This window comes from Rhinopithecus bieti, unplaced genomic scaffold (assembly GCF_001698545.2).
Source record: "Rhinopithecus bieti isolate Rb0 unplaced genomic scaffold, ASM169854v2 scaffold_29928, whole genome shotgun sequence".
Lineage (NCBI taxonomy): Eukaryota > Metazoa > Chordata > Mammalia > Primates > Cercopithecidae > Rhinopithecus > Rhinopithecus bieti.
In genome coordinates this window covers 2,232,572-2,256,453 of record NW_016814053.1, presented here as the reverse complement: position 1 = coordinate 2,256,453, position 23,882 = coordinate 2,232,572, and the positions used below count along the sequence as shown (strand labels likewise).

The following is a 23,882-nucleotide window of genomic DNA, read 5'->3' as shown; positions in this document are numbered from 1 at the left end:
TGCCACACACAGTCATGTCTAAGTATAGAAAACACATGGCCTAGTTATAATTAACAAGTGTCTACCCTTATACTAACTCAAATGGGCCTTCCCATTTTTAATACAAATTAATAGGGTTTTACTCTGGCTAGTTTCTACAAATTCAAATTTTAATTCAAATTAAATTTTGAATTAAATTCATAGGAGCCACAAAGAGAAAGTAAGATATTTCTACTTTCTTTTTAGTAGATATTCAAGACAGCCTCCTATCACCTGGTAAGTGTACATTTAAATTCTAGAATGGAATCTGAATAGTTGGGTGTTTACTTACAAGCTAAATCACCCTCATCTCCCACCTTATGTAAATACATATTTGATAGTTTTTAATATAGACAAACTATTATGACTGTAAACCTAATAGGTTCAGAGATCTGAATTTTCAAGGAACATTTTTGCAAATTTTGATCTTTCTCCCTGATTTCCCAGTAGGCACTTTTGGTGATATCTGCTCAGTGTAACAATTTGTACAGTATTGAACTAGCACAACGCAGAAAGTGGAAGGCCTTCTAATTTTACATTCTGGGTTCTAAGATTGACTCCAGGGATTTGAAAATTAGATATATGTTACATTGGCTTTGAAACCTCTACTAAAACCTGAATCTTGATATTTGCACTCAGTCTTGAAGTGACTTAATTCTTCAAAGTAAAAGTTTTATCTTTAGGAGTAAATTCTTGTTTTATAGATATATACAAAGAATTCTTTACCTGTGTCATTAATATCGATAACAAATGAGATTGTGGCTACTGAGTATCTATTCACCAAATGATCCAACAAAAATAATTCTAGATTATTATCAGTGAAATTTCATGCACCTAAATATCTAACAAACCTTGAGGCGCTTTTCCAAGAATTTGGCGCCACCATCAGCTCCATATGAAAATTCGTATGGGAAACTCCAGTCTCGAACAAGAAATATCAGACTCTAAAAAATGGTAAGAAAGGATAGATATGAGGACTTTAAGGTGCCTCCCTTTGCTTTTTACAGAAACCAATTATAATATCATTGTCATTTGAATATCGTTCTTTCCCACATTGCTGAATTAAAAATCAAACATAAAACCTTTCAAAGTGTCTGGGCAGTCTCTCCCCTATGAGATCATCCTACCTATTTCCATTAAGTGTGAACAGAAAGCTGCCTACAAAATGCCAGCATGAAAGCACCCGACTGAGAGATGACAGAGATGACTCCCAAACTGCCTGAATGGAGCTATGTCACTATAATCAGATTTTGTGTAGAATACGTTCTTAAGAATCTTCCTTTCTGATGGCTATGGCTGAATACAGGCATAAGATATGAGATCAGCTTTTCTTTTATAAAGAAATTGTTTTAACGTTTTTATAGAAATGATACGTATGTATGCTCATCATAAAAAGTTCAAACTAGATAGCAAAGTCCAGAGAGAAAATTTAAAAATCGCACCCCAGCGCCCGGGACAGTCTGAGCTCAACGCGATGTAATCCCCAGACTTGGAGGGCCGAGGCCGGCGGCATCACGAGGTCAGCCGAGATTGAGACCATCCCTGGCTAACAACTGTGAAACCCGCTCTACTCTGAAATACAAAAATTAGCTGGGCCATGGTGGGCGCGGCGCCTGCTAGTACCAGCTACTCCAGGAGGCTGAGGCAGAGAATGGCGTCGACACCTGCGGGAGGCGGACCGCCTTGCAGCTGACGCCGAGAGTCGTGCCACTGCACTCCAGCCTGGCAACCAGAGCGCGACTCCTGTCCTCATACAAAAAAAAAAAAAAAAAAAAACAAAAAAAAAAATGCACACCCAAATCCCATCTCCTGGATTTAACGATAATCAACATTTGGTGAACATCATCCAGTCATCTCCCTAGGTACATACACAAATGGAGGAGGGCTAAAAGGAAGAAAAGGAGAAAAACAGATTTATAAAATGTGGAACTGTTTTGTATGTGGCATTTTAAATAAAAAGTATTAAAATGCACTTGAAATTAACTGGCTAAAAGGAAGACAAGATGACATTTAAAATACTGCTGAATTTCAAGTAAATGATTTTTTACCATTAGAAGTTCTAATAAATTCACTTGAAGTTAAGAACAAAGATTTTGGAAAACATTGAGCTGGGAGTCATGTGTTTAACTTTTTATACCTTTGATTGGAATATAGTCCACATACAGAAAACTGCACATTACGTATATAACTTAATGAATTTTCATAAACTGAACACATTGTGTAACTAGCACCTAGATCAAGAAACAGAGAATATCCAGCACTCCACAAGCCCCTGCTCCTGCCACCCTCCAGTCATGATCCCTTGCTCAAGGGTAACCACGGGCCTGACTTTTAACAGCATCAGTTCGTTTTGCCTGTTTTTATAATTTCCGTTAAGTGAAATCATACATGATACATGACATATTCTTTTGGTCTAGCTTCTGTCACTCAACATTATATTTGTGAGATTATATTATTGCATAATTGTTTATCATGCATAGTCATTACTGCACAATTTCCCATTATGTGCATAATTATTAATTCATTCTGTAGATGGGCATTTCAGTGTCTCTAGTTCTTGACTGGCATGAATAGTGCTGCTACGAACATTCATGTGTCTTCTGGTCTTCTTTCTGTGTCTTCTTTCTTTTGCATTTATAACTAAAGCAGAATTACTGGGTAGAGAGTGTGCACACGTTCAGGATTGGCTGACATTGTCCCGTTTTCCAAAGTACCAATTTATAACCTTACCAGCAGTCTTAGAGGGTTCCTGATGCTACACGTCATCCTCACCAATGCTTGATATTCTCTGTCTTTTTAATTTTAAACATTCTGTAGGGTGTGGTTTAGTAGCCTAGCCCATTGTGTTCAATATGCATTTCCCTGATGATTAATGAAATTAAGCACATTGTCCTATGTTTGTTGGCCCTTTGTGTTTATTCTCTTTTGTGAAGAGGCTGATCAGGTCTTTTGTCTTTACTGATTTGTTTGGAGTCATGCTTTTTAAATATATGTTTCACCTTTAACTCCCTGCCATGAGAAAATCAGCATTCTCAGATTTCCTGTTACCACTCCTCCCTTCCTTCTACTTTTAACATGTCATGACTTTGAAATAAAACCAAAAGCAGTTTGAGTAAAAATGTTTAAAATATAATAAACATTGAAAGATACTACAAAATGCATATGGAAATTATAAGACAATTTATATATGTACTATTGCTATGTGTTCCCATATCACCCTGAACTTCCCCTATTATAACACTTCTACTAGAATTTGGTGGACTTCTTTCAGTTGTAAGTAATGAAATCCAATTCCAACAAGTTTAAGCAAAAAAGTAGATAATTGGTTCTGCAACTGGAAAGGTCAGTGGTGTAGGTGATTTCAGAAGGATTTGGGACACTTAAATGACATCAAGGCTCTTTCTCTCTCTGAACAGTCCTCTCTACATGATGGCCAAGATGACCACTGAGATCCAGATTCACACCCTGCTAGCTTAGCAACACCAGTGCGAGTCAGTTTTTCATGACAGCAATCTCAGGAAATTTCCAGGAATGGGCCCAATTTGATCATATAATCCCAGTCCAGAAATAATCACTATGGTCAGAGGGATGGGATGGTCTGAATTGTCACCTCTATGTAAGGGGTGAATGTCATCAGGTTCACCTGAACTAAAGGGAATTGGAAAGAGGAGTTCTATTGCTAGAAGGGGAACGAGACAGAAAAAGAAATAGGTAACTCCAAACCATAATGTTATGGTGCATTATTTATAGACTGTAAGCCTTCTGGAGGCAAACATTGAATCTCTTTCTTGCTCATTATAGTATCCTTAACACCTAGTACAGTGCTTGGCACAGAATCAGTGCTCAGTACAGATCTGTTGAATAAATTATTTTCTCATTTTTTAATTATCAATTTCACAATGTCAGGGTTTAAAATGTTTACACTCTGCTCTATACTCACAATATTCAAAGTTGTTTGGCTTTAGTGTTATATTTAATTGGATTCACTGAATCAAAAATCCTTTCACTGTCAACTTCTCCATATCTGAGCTCTTATTTTTAATAAAATAAAAGTGGGCCAAATTTTGCCATGTAGCTTTCCGAGAAGTAGTATTAGGATTGCTGTATTTCCTGAGTACTCACATTTTTGAGAATATCTTCTGTTGCTTTCATAGTTAATGAACAACTGGCAGGATATAAAAATTATTGGGGTGGCTCTTTCAAAACTTTGTCAATTATCATTCATCTTTTTCCATGAATATTGCTATGGAAAACTCCGTGTGAATCCTTTGTTCTTAAAAGTTCAATAACTTTACTAAGTATATTCTCATATTGACTAGAATGTATCAGTTTTCCCTAGGGAAATAGTATGAAGATTCAAGTTTCATTCGAGAAAAGTTTTCCTCTATCATCTCTTTAAATATTTTTCCTCTATTACATTTATTGTTTCCTCATTTGTTTCATTTTCTTCTTCAGGGGCTCCCATTATGCATATGTGGTAGAGAGGCAGGTGGGAATCCAGGTTTTATGGGGCCTGAAGCTTACATAATCTGTGGGGCAGTGTGGGGCAGAGGAAAGCCTCTGTGAGAAAAAGAATGCAGAATTAGGCTTGAAAGTGAATATTTATTTAGAATGACGAATATAAATTACAAATTCGAAAAACTGGCAAGTATCACAAACAAAAAAAAATCCAGAAAAATAACTAACATAACTTTATAACAGTTTTATTTTCCCCAAAGTTGTTCCAAGTTCATTTCCTGCCTTAGACCTAGAATCGGGCATTTCTCTAAGAAGCACTGGTTTCTTTTAGTGAAATATGGTACTTCAAGATTATAATGCTCAAAGTGCTGCTGCATTGGTCAGTGTTTCTAGACCTTTTCAGTGGGTAGAGCTAGGATAAAATTGTGTGTGTGTTTGTGAAAAAATATCTCATAAATTCATACTGACACTCCCAATTCAAATTCAGGACTATAGAGTTTCCACTGAATGTCTATATTATATCCAGATCTCCTTATCCAATAATCTTGACTCAAGAGTCTTGATTCTTAATGCATCAGGGATGGCTGAATTATGATATCCCATAATTACTCATTTTTTCAATGCTATAATACATACCCAACAGTCGCAGAGTAGCAGTACCAATACCACCATCAACTACTAGGAATACTTAATGAAAGTTCTTTTTTTTTTTTAATTTGGCACATGCTCTCCTCATTCTCCTACTTTTTAGTTTATCTATTCATTTATTTATTTGAAGAAAATAGACATTACATATGATGTTCTCTCCCTTTTGTCCCTCGTTTAGTCTAAGTTCCACAAACAAATACACATTTAATGATCACTCCTAGTCCTTATGTCATCTTTGCTGATCTGAAATTCATTCTTTAGTAGATTTTGCATTAAGGGTCATGGGAACAATATTCCTTGGAATTTTACATGTTGATAATAGTTGTGGCCCTTTATACCTGAAAGTCAATTTTGCTGGACATAAAATCCTTGAATCACATCTTTTTTCCTTAAACAGGGTCACTTCTAAGTGGTGTGTGATTATGGATCTTTCTTGTTTCCATCAGATGGAGCCTCTCCTCCCTCTTATTTTGTTTTGTAGATTCTTTTGGGGAGAGGAGGGATTCTTGTAGAGAAAAGAATTAAAATACCCACATCCACCCTCTTTAAGTAGCCTGCTAACTTTAAATAGATGTCCATTTTTTGCCACAATTTTTGTCAAAATATAATAATTTGTATTTTGAATATTTCTTCCTAAAACATGTATTTTGGAAATAGATTTAGCTGGGAAGTAACTTTTGCAAAATAGAGGTTCATGAACCAGGATAAATGAAACCAAGTATGTGGATTTGGCAGTATTTTGCATTTTTCTTGGGAGCTTTTAATCTTTCTTTTTCACTCGGCATCTTCCCAATTCAAAATAATGAGGACCATGTGTGGTATAGAAGCAAATATAAAGTTTCATTTTTAAAAATTAGCAATATATAAAGTAATCATGAAATTAATGGCAATGTTCCAACTCCTAGGTTTCCTGCCTGATGTTCTCATCCAGTGATGTGCTGATAAACTGGCTCTCTGACAAAAAGAAAAACGAAAGCCTTGATTTGTAGCATTTGCCAATTTCTGTGGTGTAAATATACCCATCATAGCTGATTCCAAGCTATTAAAAGTTTAATAACTGGTTTATATAATTCCTGTATATTTAATAATTGGTTCTCATGAATGGGGATGAGCATGCCTACTATCCCCCATCCCTTCCTAGACAATTTATATGCTTTCCATTCATCATGTATGGATTTCTATGAAATTCAGTCTGTATGTCAAAATCTATCAGTTTTTTCTACACTGCAGAATCTTGATTTGCTCATGTATGCATATAAGTAGAGATAAAAACTAAGAATACAAATTAGCCTAATTTGCTCAGATAAAAACATATGAAGCCACAAATACTTTTTAAAATTAAATTCAGTCAGGCAACTGGGTCAAGTGATGGACCTATACTATACTTAGCTTACAAACGAAATAATCATCTAACTTTTTAAAATCATGATTAATTTTATTAGCTTCCCTCTGGAGACTATATCTTTCAGGAAATTATTCAAAAGGAGTATTACAGCATGACTTGGCAACCGTGAAAAACTGAAATAAATCCAAATGCTCAACAATTGAGAAATAGCTATACAAACTATGGTACATTAATATGATAACACATAGCTACTAATAAGTATGTGGAATATATCAACACATGAGTTGATCATGTCAGTATAAAAAGCTTATATGAAGTAAATGTTATCTGAAAAATAACAGTAAATTTATGTGCACATCCATTATAAATACATGAAATTATTCCTACACTCACAGAAAAAGACTACATCTTCTAAAACTGCTAGTAAATACCTGAACTGGTTTTTAATACATTTAATCAGTTTCTAATTTCAGTTTCAGATAAAAGTAAACACCAGAACTGGTTTTAAACCCAAAGTAAGTAACAATTACTTCAATCAACAACCCATACAAAAAGCCAACAGAGAGCCTCATTGCTTTAAAAGTCAGTCAAGTAGTCAAAGACTCACTCCAGAAAACTTACTGTTTTCACCTCTATATCCAACACATTGAACAAAAGACATATTCTCAGATTGATGTCAACCCATCTTGCTTCCATAACCCACAAAACTCCAAAACAAGCCTCTGATGCCTACATGTGGTCTTCAGTTTGCTTTGCTCAATGAGACTATGCCTCACCAGCAGAGCTCTACTTCATTAAGCAATAAATTTAGCTTTGTTTTTTTAAGTCACATTTTGAGTGATGGTCTTATCCTTTGCCAATTCTGGAAGTCTCATTGCACCATTTTTGAACGCCCTCACTTGGCAGCATTCTCTGTGACTCTTAGACTAGAAGGTGCATTCTCTTTCTGCCTTGTTCCCAAATTCCATTTGTCCTTCAGTTTGCTTCCAGGTGAGTCTGTCTCAACAATAATCTGAGTTCTGATTTGCTTCATTGAGCTCTTGTTGCTAAATTAATTTGTTATCCTAGGATTTTGTAACCGTACAGGTCTTTATATAAAGTCATTAGTCGTAAGTCTTTGCATAGAGTAATTCAAGTTTTAGTTTTGAAAGTACATTCACCTGATCAATAATAAGACCTAATTTTGTATAAAGTTCTTAGAACTTTTGGTTTGGGGGCACACCATTCAATGAATATTTTTGCCATTAGCCTGCTTGTTCTTTAGCTGCTTGCTTTGCTTTCTTTTATTTGACAATTTGTACAGAGTCTTGTCTCATGTGTTTTTGTTTTGTCTTGAATTGTTTTGTATCACTGAATGAATACAAAAGTGCTCTATAAAGAACAGATGGAAGCATAGGCCTAAGAAGTCTTCAGTCCTATTCACACTGCCCCAAAGACTAACGGTTGGAAGTCTGGTAGGCTGGCAACCAATTTATGCAAAAGTAATTCATCAAATTTTGCCTTAGATTCCCTACAAAACCTTCAAGAGGACATTCTCTGTCTTGTCAATACATGCATGAGTCACTTTGTATAGTACATAACACAAAATCAGTAATTGTCAGATTATTGATCATACAACTCTGTCCTAGCCTCTGCTTGCTTAAAGAACCCAAAACACTTCTCATGAGCACATACTATTGATTAACTTTTATGTTACAGGTTTCTCTATATCAACACTACAACCTCCTCCTGGAAGAATTTCTGCTTCCTATTTCTATTAAATGACAACCCTAATTTTTGGTGAGAATAACTGTGGCCATTATGGTGAACTTTGGACATGTAAAAATAAACAACACAGTTAAGAGGAGCTCTTTAAATATTGAGACAAATACCAAACACTCATTAGTTAGCTTCTTTACACAATAAACTGAGGCCTCAAAATAAAATGCTGACTCCAAAATGCAATCTCTACATTTGACACTGTAACCTTCTGAAACCTGCCTTCCTTGCATTTCTTTTCACTCAGTTTTATTTTTACCACTCAGTACATCCCTTCAGTTCCTTCTGCTCCTTCCCCTGACCTTCTAAACAAGCTACTTTTTCCTCAGGAATTTTCACAGGAAAGGAGTGGAAACACTGCCCAAATCTACTTAAAACTGCTAGATCAGAAGGCTATTCTACAGAAGTTGAATTTAAACCCCGGTCTTGAGCTGAGTGTTAAGGAATTTCTTTTAACCCAGAAAGATAAAAATTTGTTACAGACTTGTTAAATATTCACTGTCCTGAACTATCAGTTCTGTTCCAACTAGTTCACTTAATTGTTAGACCTTCAGGTGGGAAAAAAAAAATGGTTAAAAACAGTGGGATAAGAAAGACCAGGAGAATATTTAAGTAATCCAGCTGTTCATTAAAACATAATGATAATACATTTTAACAATTAAGTGACCTTTAGGGGCAAGAAAATAAAAAAAAATTACAGAACGCTATTTTGGAAGACTTCCTCTTAAATATCAATTGGACAAATTTTCTAAATTATAAATAAAATAAAGATGAATCAACAGGAAACTTTAAAAATTGACTTCAGGAAACTTTCAGACATAAAATATGAATATGGAAGAAAAAACATATGAGGCTCAGATATAAAATATAGACTCAGAAAAAAAAGGTTGAATGAGAAATTGCCAATTTGGAAATCTCCAGTATATCACTGACTTTTCATAGGGCTTGGGTATTCAGCAAAATAGAAATCAAAACAAATTTGTGGCCCTTCAGATAAAAACAAGACCAAAATATCCTCTGTTCTCTATGAATCAGGAACCTATAGATAGGGAAGTCTATGGATATTGCAGGCAGAAAATCCACTGGAAGAACTGGTGTCCCAAGGCAGCTAAGAATACCTATAACATGTATAATTAAAAAAAAAAAAAAATGAAGAATCTTTGCACAAACTCTCCAAGGATATGGGCAGAAAAATTAGAGACAAGCTAATAGGAGGGCAGATCAATCCTTCCGAATTATCATAACTTTTTCTTTTTTATTAACAAGAAAAGCCATGCTAAGTATTAAATCAACAACAGCAAAGATTCAGTGCCTTTTGTGGCCCATTGCTTGATCCAGTAACCAAGGCTTATCTTCCTTGCCTCAGAGCAGTTACGGCTTCATCTAATTACTTGAAGTATCTACAGACCATGCTCTAGGATCACCTTTAAATTTGATGGTACCACATACAGTACAATCACTATTGCTAACTGAAAACATCCAACATTTTTGTGTTAGTCTTAACTAACAAAATGTGGTATTTTCTTTTTGTATTATCACCTATCAGTGTGACACTTTCAATGCAGCAACTCTACTACCCTTACCCATTGAAGGAGAATTTCATGATTGTGTTTTTCCAGTTCAAGAAGGGACCATGCCCAGTACAAATATTTTGGACACTCTCACGTCAACTTACGACTTAATATTGTTTGGTTATAGTTCTTACCTTAAAAGTATAAAGAGACAATACTGGGCTGGATATGTAATAGTTGCTCCAGATCTTGAATCCAGGTCTTTCAATTTTGAGTTGTATATGCAGACTATTTATAATCCCAAATATGTAAATACCACCACCTTAGTGAACATTGATTGAACACATGCTTTATTAACAGCATGGTAGATGCTCTAGACTTCAAAAAGTCAATGACAAAGTTCTTGCTAATAAGGCATTTATAATTTAATTAGTGAGAGGGGATAGGCACATTAAAATGTAAGACAATAAAATATAGCTCAATAAGTGGCTCAGATTAAGACAGCAAAGAGAAGCAATAAAAGATGGTAATTAAGTGCAAGCGCTCTGAGTTGTGGCCTAGGTTGAGGTCAGCTCTACAATTTAAAGATACATGTGACCAGGAGTAAGTTTCTCAACTACTCTCAGCCTCAGTACTTCTCATTGGACAGAAAAATTAAAGATGAGAATAAAGAAGGAGTGGTAACATTACTTGTTTTATAGAACTGTAATGATCACTAATTTGAACAACGTAAGGAAAATGCTTAGTACAGTGCATGGCACAGAATAAGCAGGCAATAAACTGCTGTTATTGCTCTTCTAGACATTTCAGGTACCTAAATGTAGAAATTGGGAGAATCCTAGTCTACACCACTGACCTAGTTCTGTGTAGCCAGGTAAGTATTTCTTCTAATCCATACAGCTCTCAGATCACCTAAATTGCTCTCTCGACAGAACATGGGATAGGGCAGATAACTTCCTCAGCTGTCTTTTTCCACATCATTTCCTTTAATTTTCAGCCCAAGCTGACAGACATCAGCCTTTCATTTTCTCAGTGAGGTCATGCATTTATCAGGTATGACTTGTCAGTTATAATCATCACAGATATTTGATCAAGATGTTTTGTTTCAAAGTAGCTTAAATCACTGTCAAATAATTTTGTGCAAATGGACATTCTCAAATAATGGGAATAAATGGTCCTCAAATATAATTAAGCAAACTAGAGTAAAATAATTCCTAATTGCCCTGTGTAGGCCCAATTTGAATGAGAAATTGTGAGAAACAGAGTACCTGTCTTAATGTAACAGAGTATTATTATATGCTTCCCCTTCTATTATTTTTCAGCAACCTTCAGTTTAACTTAAAACTGGTACAGACTGATGTGCTCACTAATAATTACATCTCCGCTGAAAGGAATGTGAGGAATTGAGTTTTTACTTTTATCTCACAAAGAGAATTTGAATCTCTTTCTAAAGTCTAAGGTCTTGCTGGGTTTTTAAGTGTATGAAAATGGTTAATAAACATGCTATGGGTGAAAACTGGGCTGAATTAATTCCAGAAAGTGAAGTACTTGACACTGAGGAGATGGAAGAGAAGAGAATAAATGCAAATAGTCCTAAAATATATGCTCAAGAAAGAAATAAGGCTTCTAAGAGAAGTCAAGTTTGTGTGAAGGAAAGTTTTTAGGGATTATGCTTCCTACTTTCCTATTATAGGCCAACCTTAATCTACTAACTACCTGTACACAGAAATGTACATAGAAATGGTGCCCTATCTCTCTGCTACCAGAACCTTCTGCCATAGATGCTGTCTGCTGGAGTGTGCCCAGTGGCTAAATCTGTCCTCAAATATGTGCTCAAGAATGACATACAGAGTGCAGATTCCCTGGTCTAAACACAGGGATTCCAATTCAGTAGAACTGTGGTATGGCTCAGAAATGATTCTAACCCAGGTGTCTAAAACACCTAATTAGGCATCAATCACCAAGGCTACAGATATGCTGCAGCCCCATCTCTTCTCTGTGAGCCATGCAGCCTAAATCCTGCTAAAATTCCCAACTACCTCAGGGCTCTGGGCCTCAAAGAGATCTAGGAATCATCAGATATATTCAGGACTGGCTTAAAGGAACCAAGGCTCAGGAACATCGTAGTCACTATTTAAATCTGCTGTAGATTAAACGAGCTTTAGAAGACTGGTCTACTAGAAACAGACCCACAATGTAGAAATGCCACTGAGAAATGTATTGACATCTAAAACATTGACTCAAGTGAATCTTGAGACTATAATACACTTTAGCAAATGGGGAATGTTTCTATTTCTTTATAGCCTACATAATTAGAAGGCATGAAATGATTAAATCATAAACTCCTGGGCTGCTATTGCCAAAGAGTACATTTAAAGGTATAATGCAGGGTCTTCTTAGTAAGGGGGATCTGTTTCTAGCCTAGGCCCTACAACAAGCTTACTGTATTACCACATGACAGAGTGAAAACCCTCTCCACCACCACAGCCCAGCAGAACTGAGAGGACGAGAGTGACAAGCACACACAGAGAGAGCCACAGAGCCATACAAGTGGAAAAAGAGCCTTTCCTGGGGAAACAAGTAACTGGTGGCTGATCATTTGACAGAGCATTAGAGGAAGGCAGCCTTGCTTGGTGTTGATAAGCAGCCTGTATTTAGAATGAACTTCAAATAATGTCTGACAACATGAAAAACATCCAGAAATAGTCGTAGGGATCCTGACCCAAGGATGTGATCATCCCAGTACAGAGCAACGTGGGGCCTATGCAAGTCTAAATGACCAAGAAAAAAAACACTCATAATATACCAATATAGACACAAATCTATTGCACATGACAAGATATTTTCTCTAGGTTCTTACAGCAAACTGAGTGTTATTACTCAAATAAAACTTGCACAGTTATTATATACAGCCACGTCTAAATTAATGAAAAAATATTGTCATTTTCAACAAAAACTGGAAGTCCTAAGGTAGAGAAGCTAATATAAAGAACCTAGTTATTTTATAGATAGATATGTTGATAAAGTAGCTCCTGCCTGATTTTTATACTTTAAATTCAAATACTCATAGTGAGCAAAACAGGTGAGAAAATAACTAATGTCACTTAGATAACTCTATACTGTGTCTTAATATGAATTATACTTCCAGGGTGTGCTACATAGTTTAGAACTGGTTCATTAGAGCTTGCAAAAGCATTTGTTAAATTTTGAGGAATTTTGCAAGCTGATTGAAGTCATGGTAGCTTGAAATTGGCCATGGTAAAAGTATTTACACCATAAAAATTAGCAAATAATATAGATCAGGCTCACCTCCTCCCTCCTCCCCAGCCACTTTTAAACATTTTACCAGCACACCACTGGTTAAACTTGCACTTCAATATTGCTTTTAAACTGAATTTAGTTAGCTTTTAATTCTCTCTTTTAAACCATGGTTTTTTAAATACACTAACATATTTTTGTGTGTTTGATTACAGCTTGATATAAATTGGTATTTTAAAGAATAAAGTTGGCCAGGCGCGGTGGCTCAAGCCTGTAATCCCAGCACTTTGGGAGGCCGAGACGGGTGGATCACGAGGTCAGGAGATCGAGACCATCCTGGCTAACATGGTGAAACCCCGTCTCTACTAAAAAATACAAAAAACTAGCCGGGCGAGGTGGTGGGTGCCTGTCGTCCCAGCTACTCGGGAGGCTGAGGCAGGAGAATGGCGCAAACCCGGGAGGCGGAGCTTGCAGTGAGCTGAGATCCGGCCACTCCACTCCAGCCCGGGCGACAGAGCGAGACTCCATCTCAAAAAAAAACAAAACAAAACAAAAGAATAAAGTTAATCTGTTAATTTAGCTATTCATTTCTCCAGCTAATTGCCTTCATGTTTGTTGTTTATTATAGGTCTTGTTTATTATTTATAATTGTACTCTGTTTCAGAGTTAAGGATTCTTCTATTTAAATTTGTTTAAATTAATTTTGTTTATTTATTTTTTGAGACACGTTCTCACTCTGTTGCCCAGGCTGGAGTGCAGCGGTGCAATCATAGCTCACTGCAGCCTCAAACCCCTGGGCTCAAGCCATCCTCCCACTTCAGCCCCTACCCCCAAATAGCTGGGACTACAGGAGCCGTAGTTCTTTGTGGAGTTTTTTTTTTTCTTCTTTTTTCCCTTTTTGTAGAGATACAGTCTCACTATGTCGCTCAGGCTCATCTCAAACTTCTGGGCTCCAAGCAATTTTCCTGCCTCCACCTCCCAAAGTGTTGGAATTGCAGGCATGAGCCACTGCACCTGGCCTTAGTTCAATTTTAATACAAAATTATTTTTAAAATTTCATTATCCCTCACCTTACTGTCTCAGGCAATGTTTAAAATTTCCCCACACCTTTACCCAAATGAATAAAGCTGTTAATTTCTCAAAGAGAAGAGGGTGGAGGTGGTGACCTGCTGAAAAAGATTGCCTAATTGAAATTTCATTTAAAAGTTATTTTACTTTGCAGTTTTCTCTACGCTTTTCTAATTGAAATGTGAATTATTTAACTCATGTATGTTTCGAGATTTGAATACATTTGCATTTTATCTTTTGATTTTATAATGTATAGTATTTTTTGTTTTGGATTTGGTTGCTTTAATCTAAAATATTATAAAATGGCTTTGGATGCCACCTTTACTACTTAATGAGCTTCTCATTTCAATTTCAGATGGTTAGAGTTACAAGTCCAAACATGTTTAGGAGTCATCGTTGACTCAGTCAGCAAAAACTTTTTCTTTTCACTGACATTTCATAATGCCAACAGCTTACTAACTAGGGTAATCTCTTAAAATTTTTTTCCATTGTTTGTTTTCAACTCATTTTTTTTTTTAACCAAAAGCAGTAACTCTATCAATATTTATCTATCTGTCATCTGTTTTATCACAGCATTGATTGGTCTTTTCCAGTATTCGTGTGTCTGGCAAAATGTAAGGAGCAGTGACATCTGCTGGTTAGACCTAAAGTCCCTTTCCGTAATTTACAATGGAGTTCCCTACTCTGGTTTGCCAGTGGTTCTCAGTAACAAGTTAGAGAAGAAGAAAATCAAAACAATAGCCTTACAACACTTCAACTATCAACCTAATAAATGATTAAAAATAAAAAAGACAACAGAGTCTAGTAGATATTGTAAAACATACAGAAGACTGCAAGCAAGACTGGTTTCATTCTACCTCACCTCCTCCCTGCACCAGGTTCCCGAGCCCTCAGGGGAGAATTCATACTCCTTCATCACAGCATACATCGTCTCTCCGTGCTACTTCACTTCATCATATTTTTCCCAGACCCTCACTCCCATTCCTCAACTATTCATTCCCATCCACACTCACTTTAATATATATTATTTTGTGTATGTACAGCATTTTAAATATTCATAAATAGTATCATGTTATAAATCTCATACTTTTTCCTGCTTACTTCAGTACAAATTTTAACGCTCTATTCATGCTACTCTATGTACTTTTGGTTCACTGTCTTTAGATGTTGCAAAGTATTCCAGAGCATGCTTTTCCCCAAATTTTTATGTATCCGTTCTTCTAGTGATGGACACCTAAATTGTCTCCAAATTCCTGCTACTATTACTCTATCAGTAAATATCCTTACATATTTCCTCTGCTCTACGGAATGGCTGCTCCAATCTGCACTTCCAACAATAGGGCCTGGGTGTTCCCATTTACCCAAATCCTAGCTTTCATTTGGTATCATCTCCATATTCCACTTTTTGCCTGTTTAATGAGTATAAAGTGGTATTTCATCGTTGTTTTAATATTTATCTCATTATCAGTGAGACTTGATATCCCTTCAAAAATGTATTAGCCATTCAGGTTTCCTTTCTGTGAGTTGGCTATTAATATTCTTTGCCTGTTTTCTGACTGGTAACCAGGTTTTGGTTACTTGCAGGTTTCCTGTATGTTCTGTCTAGTAATCTTTTGTTGACTTTGACATTGTCAGTATCTTCTACGAATCTGTTCACTTTGATTATAAAGTCCTTTGATAAATAGAAATACTTAATTTTGATGTAGTAATATGCATCAATTTTTTACTACATGGTTTATTTTGGAGAGTTTAATAAATGTTTCTTCACCTCAATTCAGAAAAATATTCTCCAGCACTTTCTTCTATTAGCTTTATAGTTTTAACTTTCATATTTAGTTCTTTGATCCATCTGGAGATTACTTCTATTATGGTATTTAGTAAAAATCCAGCTCTTTCTCCAAATAGTGAACTCGTTTTTCCAAACCCAACTATTAACCCATTTATTTCCCACCAGTTTATCATGCCACCTCTACTGACTACCAGGCTCCCATATACATATGAGTGTATTTAAACTGTTTAGTTCCATTGAGCTTTGCTCTTGTATCTGTGTAGGACCTCACCATTTTCATTGCTATGACTTTGTAGTGTGTATTGAGCCCCCTAATTTAGATATCCTTCTTAAAAACTGACTTAAGGCCAGGCGCAGTGGCTCACACCTGTAATCCCTGTACTTCTGGAGGCCGAGGCAGACAGATAACCTGAAGTCAGGAGTTTGAGACCATCCTGGCCAAAATGGTGAGACCCCATCTCTACTAAAAACACACAGAAAAATTAGCCAGGCATAGAGGCAGGCGCCTGTAATCTCAGCTACTTGGGAGGCTGAGGCAGGAGAATGGCTTGAACCCGGGAGGCGGAGGTTGCAGTGAGATGAGATCACACCATTGCATGCATTCCAGCCTGGGCAACAAGAGCAAGACTCCAAAAAAAAAAAAAAAAAGAAAAGAAAAAAAAAAAGAAAACCTGACTTAAATCAAAACAAGGCTTAATTCTTCCATATGAGTTGTAGAAGATATACAAAAAAAAAATCCTGTTGTAATTTCAATTATAATTGCACTGAGTTTGACTAATTTGTTGAGAATTAAATTCTCTACAACATTAAATCATACCATCTGTGATCATATTATATCTCTTTGGTTTATACAATTTTTTCTTTATGGTCTTTAACAGACCTTTGATTTTTTCTCCAGAAAGGTCTTTATATTTTGGTGGCTAATTACTAAAGATTTTTGTTTTGCTTTGCTATTGTGAATGATATATATATTTTAAAACTTATATTTGCTAGTTGTAATCGCTGGTTTTAAGAAATGCTATTGATTTTTTAGATTGAAAAATGTTATTACATAATATGATATCTACAAAAGAATGCATGTAACATATATGCATGCCATTAAGCAGATTAATAAAATAAATACTCGTGAACCCACAAACCCGCTTAAATAATTGAAAATACCAATAACATTGAAGCTTCCTGTGTGTCCCTTCCTGATACATCCCCATTTCTCCTCTCCAGTAGTAAATACTACTTTACTTTTGCTTTTTTAAAATAGTTTTATCACATGTCTTTATATTCTTAACATATTGTTTAGTTTTGCTCATTTTGGACCTTTATAAAACATGTTATCCTACTGTAAATAGTCTTTGGCAACTAGCTTTTTTCTAATCCATATTATGTTTTTAAAATTGATCCATCTTGAGACATACAGCTTTTATAAATGTTCTTTCTTATTTTCATTAGTTTTTGTCTGTTTTTTCTTTTTTCTTTTTTTGGTTTTTTTTTTTTTGAGACAGTCTCGCTCTGTCATCCAGGCTGGAGTGCAATGGTGCGATCTTGGCTCACTGTAACCTCCGCCTCCCAGGTTCAAGTGATTCTCCTGCCTCAGGCTCTGGAGTAGCTGTAATTACAGGTGCCCGCCACCAGGCCCAGCTAATTTTTGTATTTTTAGTAGAGACGGGGTTTCACCATGTTGGTCAGGCTTGTCTTGAACTCCTGACCTCAAGCAATCCACCCGCCTCAGCCTCCAAAGGTGCTGGGATTACAGGCATGAGCCAATGCGCCTGGCCTATTTTTTCTTCTTAATTTGTACTTATCACTAATTTTCTGTCTTTCTTTTTTTCTAATACAAAACTTTTATGGCTATATTTTTTCTCTCTAAGTACCATTTTCATGATAGCATTTAATGTTCAATATGTATGTTTTCTTTCAAGCACTCAATTTGCAGTATTTTCCTATATCTATTATGAGTTTAACTTAACCCATGAATTATTTTTGAATTGTGTGCTTAAATTTCCAAAATATGCTTTTTAAAATTAGCACTTTCTTATTAACTTTTAACTAAATTGTCCTGTGATGACAGAAAGAGGTCAGTATGAATTCAATGCTTCGAAATTTGTGGAGACCTGCTTTGTGGCTTAATACGTGGTAAATTTTTGTACATACACCTTGCATGCTTAAGAGTAATGTGTTTTCTTTGTTACTTACACTATTCTATACATGTACCATAAAGCAAGCAATTGTTAGCCTTAGGTTTCACATCTTCTTTACTGTTACTAATTTTCTGCTTACTTGACTTATCAATAGTTAGGAGAGCGGTGTTTCAGTGGATTTACTCATTTCTTCTTATGGTTCTATTGATCTTTATATATTTTGAGGCTATTTGTCACAAAATTTACAATTTTGTTTTCAAGAGACAGAGTCTCTCACTATGTTGCCCAGGTTGGATTCGAACTCCTGGGGTCAAGTGATCCTCCCACCACAGCCTTCCGAGTAGCTGGGATTACAGGAATGTGCTACCATGCCTGACTAGAATTCTTGTATTTTCCTAGTGAAATAACTTTTTATTATTATGAACTTCTCTATTCTAAATAATTCTTACTGACAAAATATAGACACTTGTTTTCCTTCACTTAGTAGGTGCCTGATATATCTTTTTCCATCCTTTTATTTTCAAATTAACACATTCTTATGTTTTAATACATCTCATAAGATATGGCTGGATGTTTAATTTTTGTACATAAGTGAGGCTGGGCCCAGGGGCTCACATCTCTAATCCCAGCACTTTGACAGTCACTTTGAGTTCAGGAAAAAAAAAGCTGACATTTTGCCGGGAACCAGAATGCCTAATTCATCTTTCATTTCCACATTTCTTTTATAAAAAATAATTCTTAAAAATTCTATTTCCTCATTTCTATCTCATTCTATCTTGCATCAAATAGCATAAAATAGGTCAGAAATGTTTTCTCAATGAAATAAAAAGAAAAGGAAACATGACCCTAATTAATATACCTGGTTACAGTCTTCAGGAAAATCTAGTAAGAATTTATCATCATTTAACCTTCACTCACCTGAAATGGCTTCAGGAATGTTTCCTCCATTGCCAGTCTGCCATACTCAGTGAAAAGCTGGAAAAAAAATCACACACACACACACACACACACACACACAGAACTTTAGCATCTGCAAAGTTTTAATTCTTGGCTTTCTTTCATTTACTTTTTCCCCTAGCTATAACAGAATATTATATTAAGAAGATTATAATAATCATTTTCAGGAAATAAGCATTGGATAGGTAAAGCAGAGCCATGGTAATTAGATATTTAAGAATAAAAGACAAAAAGTACATTTAAAAATAAAATTTACATTTTATTTTAAAATTAACACCTTTTATGTTTTAAAATGAATACCTTTTATATCTAAAATGTGCACTAATTTTTTGTGGGAGACAAAAGGGAAGAAGGAAACATGCTAAATGACCTTTAGAAGCAGAACGTGTATAAATTAGACCAGAGAGCTGTAAACTATGTAGGATATATTTACAAAAGCTGTTGCCTGAGGAAATTTAATGGCACAATGGCTTGGATTACTACAAAAACATTAGGCATTTAGCCTAAGAAATGGAAAGTCCTTTTCTCTGTCTTTTTTCTTTTCTTTTCTTTTTTCTTTTTTTTTTTTTTGGATACAGGGTCTCACTTTGTCACCCAGGCTGGAGTGCAGTGGCATGATCTCTGCTCACTGCAGCCTTGACCTCCCGGGCTCAAGTGATCCACCAACTTCAGCCTACTGAGTAGCTGGGACTACAGGCACGCGCCACCATGCCTGCCTGGCTAATTTTTGTATTTTTGGTAGAGATAGGGTTTCACCATGTGGCCCAGGCTGGTCTCAAACTCCTGGGCTCAAGCAATCTACCTGCCTCAGCCTCCTAAACTGCTGGGATTACAGGCATGAGCCACTACACCTGGCCCTGGGGAATCTTGAAATGAATTCGAAAGAGGAGAAAAAACATACACTGTGCCCAGAGCATAACAAAACCTGGAGAGTTGTGCTCCTTAGTGCTAATCCTGGGAAAGTTCTCAGTACTGTCACCATTTGTAAACCAAATTTCTCCTTCTTTGTTTCTGCTCCTTTTGGAGCAGTGATTGCTCTGTAGTTTTCCTGAGGCTAGATTGAGCCTTACCACCTCAGTTGTGTTTTTTTTTAAATGTCTGGGACTTGCAGTGTGACTCTTTTTCTAAAAAATATATTAAATTTGATGTCAAATTAGGGAGAAAGGTAGTTACTTATTGATATGGTTAGGCTTTGTGTCCCCACCAAAATCTCATCTTAAATTATAATCTCCATAATCCCCACGTGTCAAGGGCGAGACCAGGTGAAAGTAAGTGAAACATGGAGGCTGTTTCCCGACGTTGTTCTCGTGATAGTGAGTGAGTTCTCACAGATCTGATAGTTTTATAAGGGGCTCCTCCCACTTCGCTTGGCATTTCTCCTTCCTGCTGCCTTGTGGAGAAAGTGCCTTGCTTCCCCTTTGCCTTCGGCCATGATTGTAAATTTCCTGAGGCCTTTCCAGTCATGCTGAACTGTGAGTCAATTAAACTTCTTTCCTTTATAAATTAATCAGTCTGGGGCAGTAATTACCAGGCACCTAATTGGGTCAATAGTTCCTGTGTAAACAGCAGAATCAGAACCTGATTATGTTTTGAAATCATTCCCCAGAATTCTGCTATATATATTCCAAAGACTACCAGATACACAGAAAAGAAAATATTGTTACCTGGAGGTGCTGAAGATCATCCTCCTGGACATTTTGGGATAAGTTATATACCTTGATAAAGAAATACAATCACAATGATAAAATAATTGGCATCATCCTAAGCATCATTCCCTACTTTTAAAAATATCAGTTATCACAAAAATGAACTTTCTTATATACTTGCTTACATGATGATATTTGTAAGACCTTGAGAGAGAAGTAAAAGAAGCTTGAGAGACAATAAGGAATTTACAGTGACTATAAAATGGTTCCAGAAATACAGTAGCCACCTGCTCTGGAGACAGAATATTACAATTATTTTATGAACCTAAAGAATGAGTCAAAAAAACTCATTCTTCCAAGCAAGACAAAATAATAGCAATCTAAATCTCAGCAAGCCATATGGAAAATTTTGTTTTGAAAAATCATGTTGGCCGGGCACAGTGGCTCATGCCTGTAATCCCAGCACTTTGGGAGGCCGAGACAGGCGGATCACAAGGTCAGCAGATCGAGACCATCCTGGCTAACACGGTGAAACCCCGTCTCCACTAAAAATACAAAACATTAGCCGGGCATGGTGGCGGGCGCCTGTAGTCCCAGCTGCTCGGCAGGGTGAGGCAGGAGAATGGTGTGAACCTGGGAGGCCGAGCTTGCAGTGAGCAGAGACCACGCCACTGCACTCCAGCCTGGGCGACAGAGCGAGACTCATCTCAAAAAAAAAAAAAAGAAAAAAGAAAAGAAAAGAAAAATCATGTTGACTTCTTCACAATTAATCATTTTATTTATGCCTGAACAGAGTTTCATCACATGGAAGTTAGGTTCTGAATATCATGCTCACAGCCTTATACATATGCATTGCTGCTTCATGAACAGATCACAGCATTAAAGATGACATTTTTTGAGGGGAATAAATATCATTAACTTCAAAGAAAAGTTAAGGAGGCTTATATGTTTATGTAGTGATATAAAAAGAATACTTTGTATAGTTATTTAAATAACATCATCATTTCTCACATAATAAAAAATAGTTATTACTAAGGTGTTAGCAGATTTTTCTATGAAAATATTCAATGTATTCAGGTCAAATATAAACAATGAGTAATACTGAAAAGGCAAAGTCAATCTGGTTTAAATAGGCTTGTATAAATATGGCTTACCCTGTGAATTATGAATAAATTAGATTAAGTCGGTATTTTAAAGGCTTATACAATGTATGTATTCAAAATATCATATTGTACATGATAAATATATATTTTTATTTGTCAATTGAAAGAAAAGTTAATTTTTAAAAGTTGATTAAATAGGTTATAACCATAACTGTTTTTATGACTTTTAAAGTCTTTTATTTAATAAATTCAGTCTTTCCTTCCTCCTTCTGTTTACCCTGTCTTGTTTGTCCTAACCATATATGATGCCCCTGTTGCTGGTTCACTAGCTCCATTCTCTATGCTTGCTTATAATTTCATCCTTGACTCACTCATCCTAACTACTTTGCCTTTTCTGCATTTTTAAGCTATCTTACTTTTTTTTTATTGATCTGCCCTGTTCCTTGGCCACTCTCTCTTTTTGCTTTTGCCAGTGGATTGAAAATATCTAAAAATAGTCTTAAAATCTTTTATGCTATGGGTTCTATGGTTCTTATAAAACTCTACAAGGATTTTCAGGACAATTTAGAAAGCCCACAATAACCTCAAAATAAGACTTTTAAAAAAGTGAGAAAAAAGGAATGAAAAGAAAGATAAATTTTATATACAAGATATTTACTTTCCTAAATGTACATTAAGGTGTTTTTAAAAGCTATGAACACATGTAAATGTTTGTACATTTAGAAATGTTTCTACTGGCTATGTAGAACAAAATTTATATTTATAAATCCTGTTTCATTAAACACAACTTATAATAGATGGTCTCAATGTACACTCATACAAGATTTATGTTACTGAGTTTATTGTAGGCTTTAAACAACAACAACAAAAATCCCAATAAGATAATATGACCTTTTCTAACCAAAGCAGTCAATTTGAAAGTTTGTCAGTAATTAGACTACAATAACAAAAACAATTCTACTCTTACAGAAATCACAAGAACTGGCATGCTAATTGAGTCAAATAATATATATGATTCCCAGTTTCTGTTGTTTATCTCATTATCACATGTATATAGAAACATATATACTCATAATTTTTAGTTAAAGAAACATCATCAAAATGGGTTTATTTTATTTCATACCTGTATTGAGCTGATCATTGTGCTAAGGGCAAATACTGTGGCTGAATCTCTCAAAGTTGACTGACTATCAAAGGTTCCCTGAGTATCCATCAATAACACTGCAACCTACAGGCAAGAAGAGTACATTAGTGATATTTTATAGAACATCTAGGTCATTAGGGTTACCATAACATTAATATCATAAGAACTAAAGCAAACCATTATTAATGAATACTATTTTAGATAATTTCTTACACATACCATGAATGCCACAGAAAATAAAAATATTAACTGCTGATTACTATTATAAGTAATTTTTACTAGTAATCCAACATTACAGAAACTTTATATAGCAGTGAAACAAAATACAGATGTTACTTGCTGATCTGCTGTTCTATCATCGTTATAATTTTACCTACCCTGATCATAAGAAAAGGAAACAAAGATCGTGCTATAGGATGCTACCCCACTTTAAGCTTCACATCAAATGAACAAAATTAATTTTCAAAAGTGCAACTTCAAGGATCCTAAAAAGCAGTAACTGTTATAAGTGGAAACTCAATTTTATTTAGGAAGTTAGCATCATACCTTTTTACCATCAGGTTTATTGATAAGGAAGACTTCACTCCATATCTGAATTCCTGTGGTCTCTCGTTCAGATCCACCTCTCCATGAGAAACCAGTCAACGGTTCATTGTAATCTCCAACCCAATCAACGGATTCCTATAAAATAATAAAGTCTATGATATGGAACTTGATATGTGTGTATAGTTTTTTTTCCATTCATCCATTCTGATTCTTATCCCTCTCCAATTCTAGTTAAAAGGAAACAACATATGCACATCTATTGCATTGATACAATCACTTTATTCATCCAAAAAATAACTACAGAGGAGTAACCATCTGCCACATTTTTGATATGTCCTGGGGATATAAAAATGAAAAGATACCATTGCAGACCAGAGGAAATTCACAGCCTAACAGCAAGACAGACATGCAAACAAACCATTATGATGTAATAAATGCATGCCAAAATGGAAGTATATATAATGCATAAATGGTAGCATAAAAAAGAAATAACCCTTG

General features: G+C 35.6%; 1 protein-coding gene across 2 annotated transcripts in view; it reads right to left on the bottom strand.

The window, feature by feature from the left end:
• The window catches only part of ATL1 (atlastin GTPase 1), a 101,827-nt gene that overhangs the window by 18,814 nt on the left and 59,131 nt on the right, over nt 1-23,882 (bottom strand). For both annotated transcript variants that reach the window (XM_017849462.1, XM_017849461.1), the window contains 5 exons: nt 23,385-23,519; nt 22,818-22,922; nt 20,610-20,660; nt 18,907-18,963; nt 870-962 (listed from right to left, as the gene is read on the bottom strand). In XM_017849462.1, the coding sequence (XP_017704951.1) occupies nt 870-962; nt 18,907-18,963; nt 20,610-20,660; nt 22,818-22,922; nt 23,385-23,519 (441 nt within the window). The remainder of the gene's footprint in view (nt 1-869; nt 963-18,906; nt 18,964-20,609; nt 20,661-22,817; nt 22,923-23,384; nt 23,520-23,882) is intronic.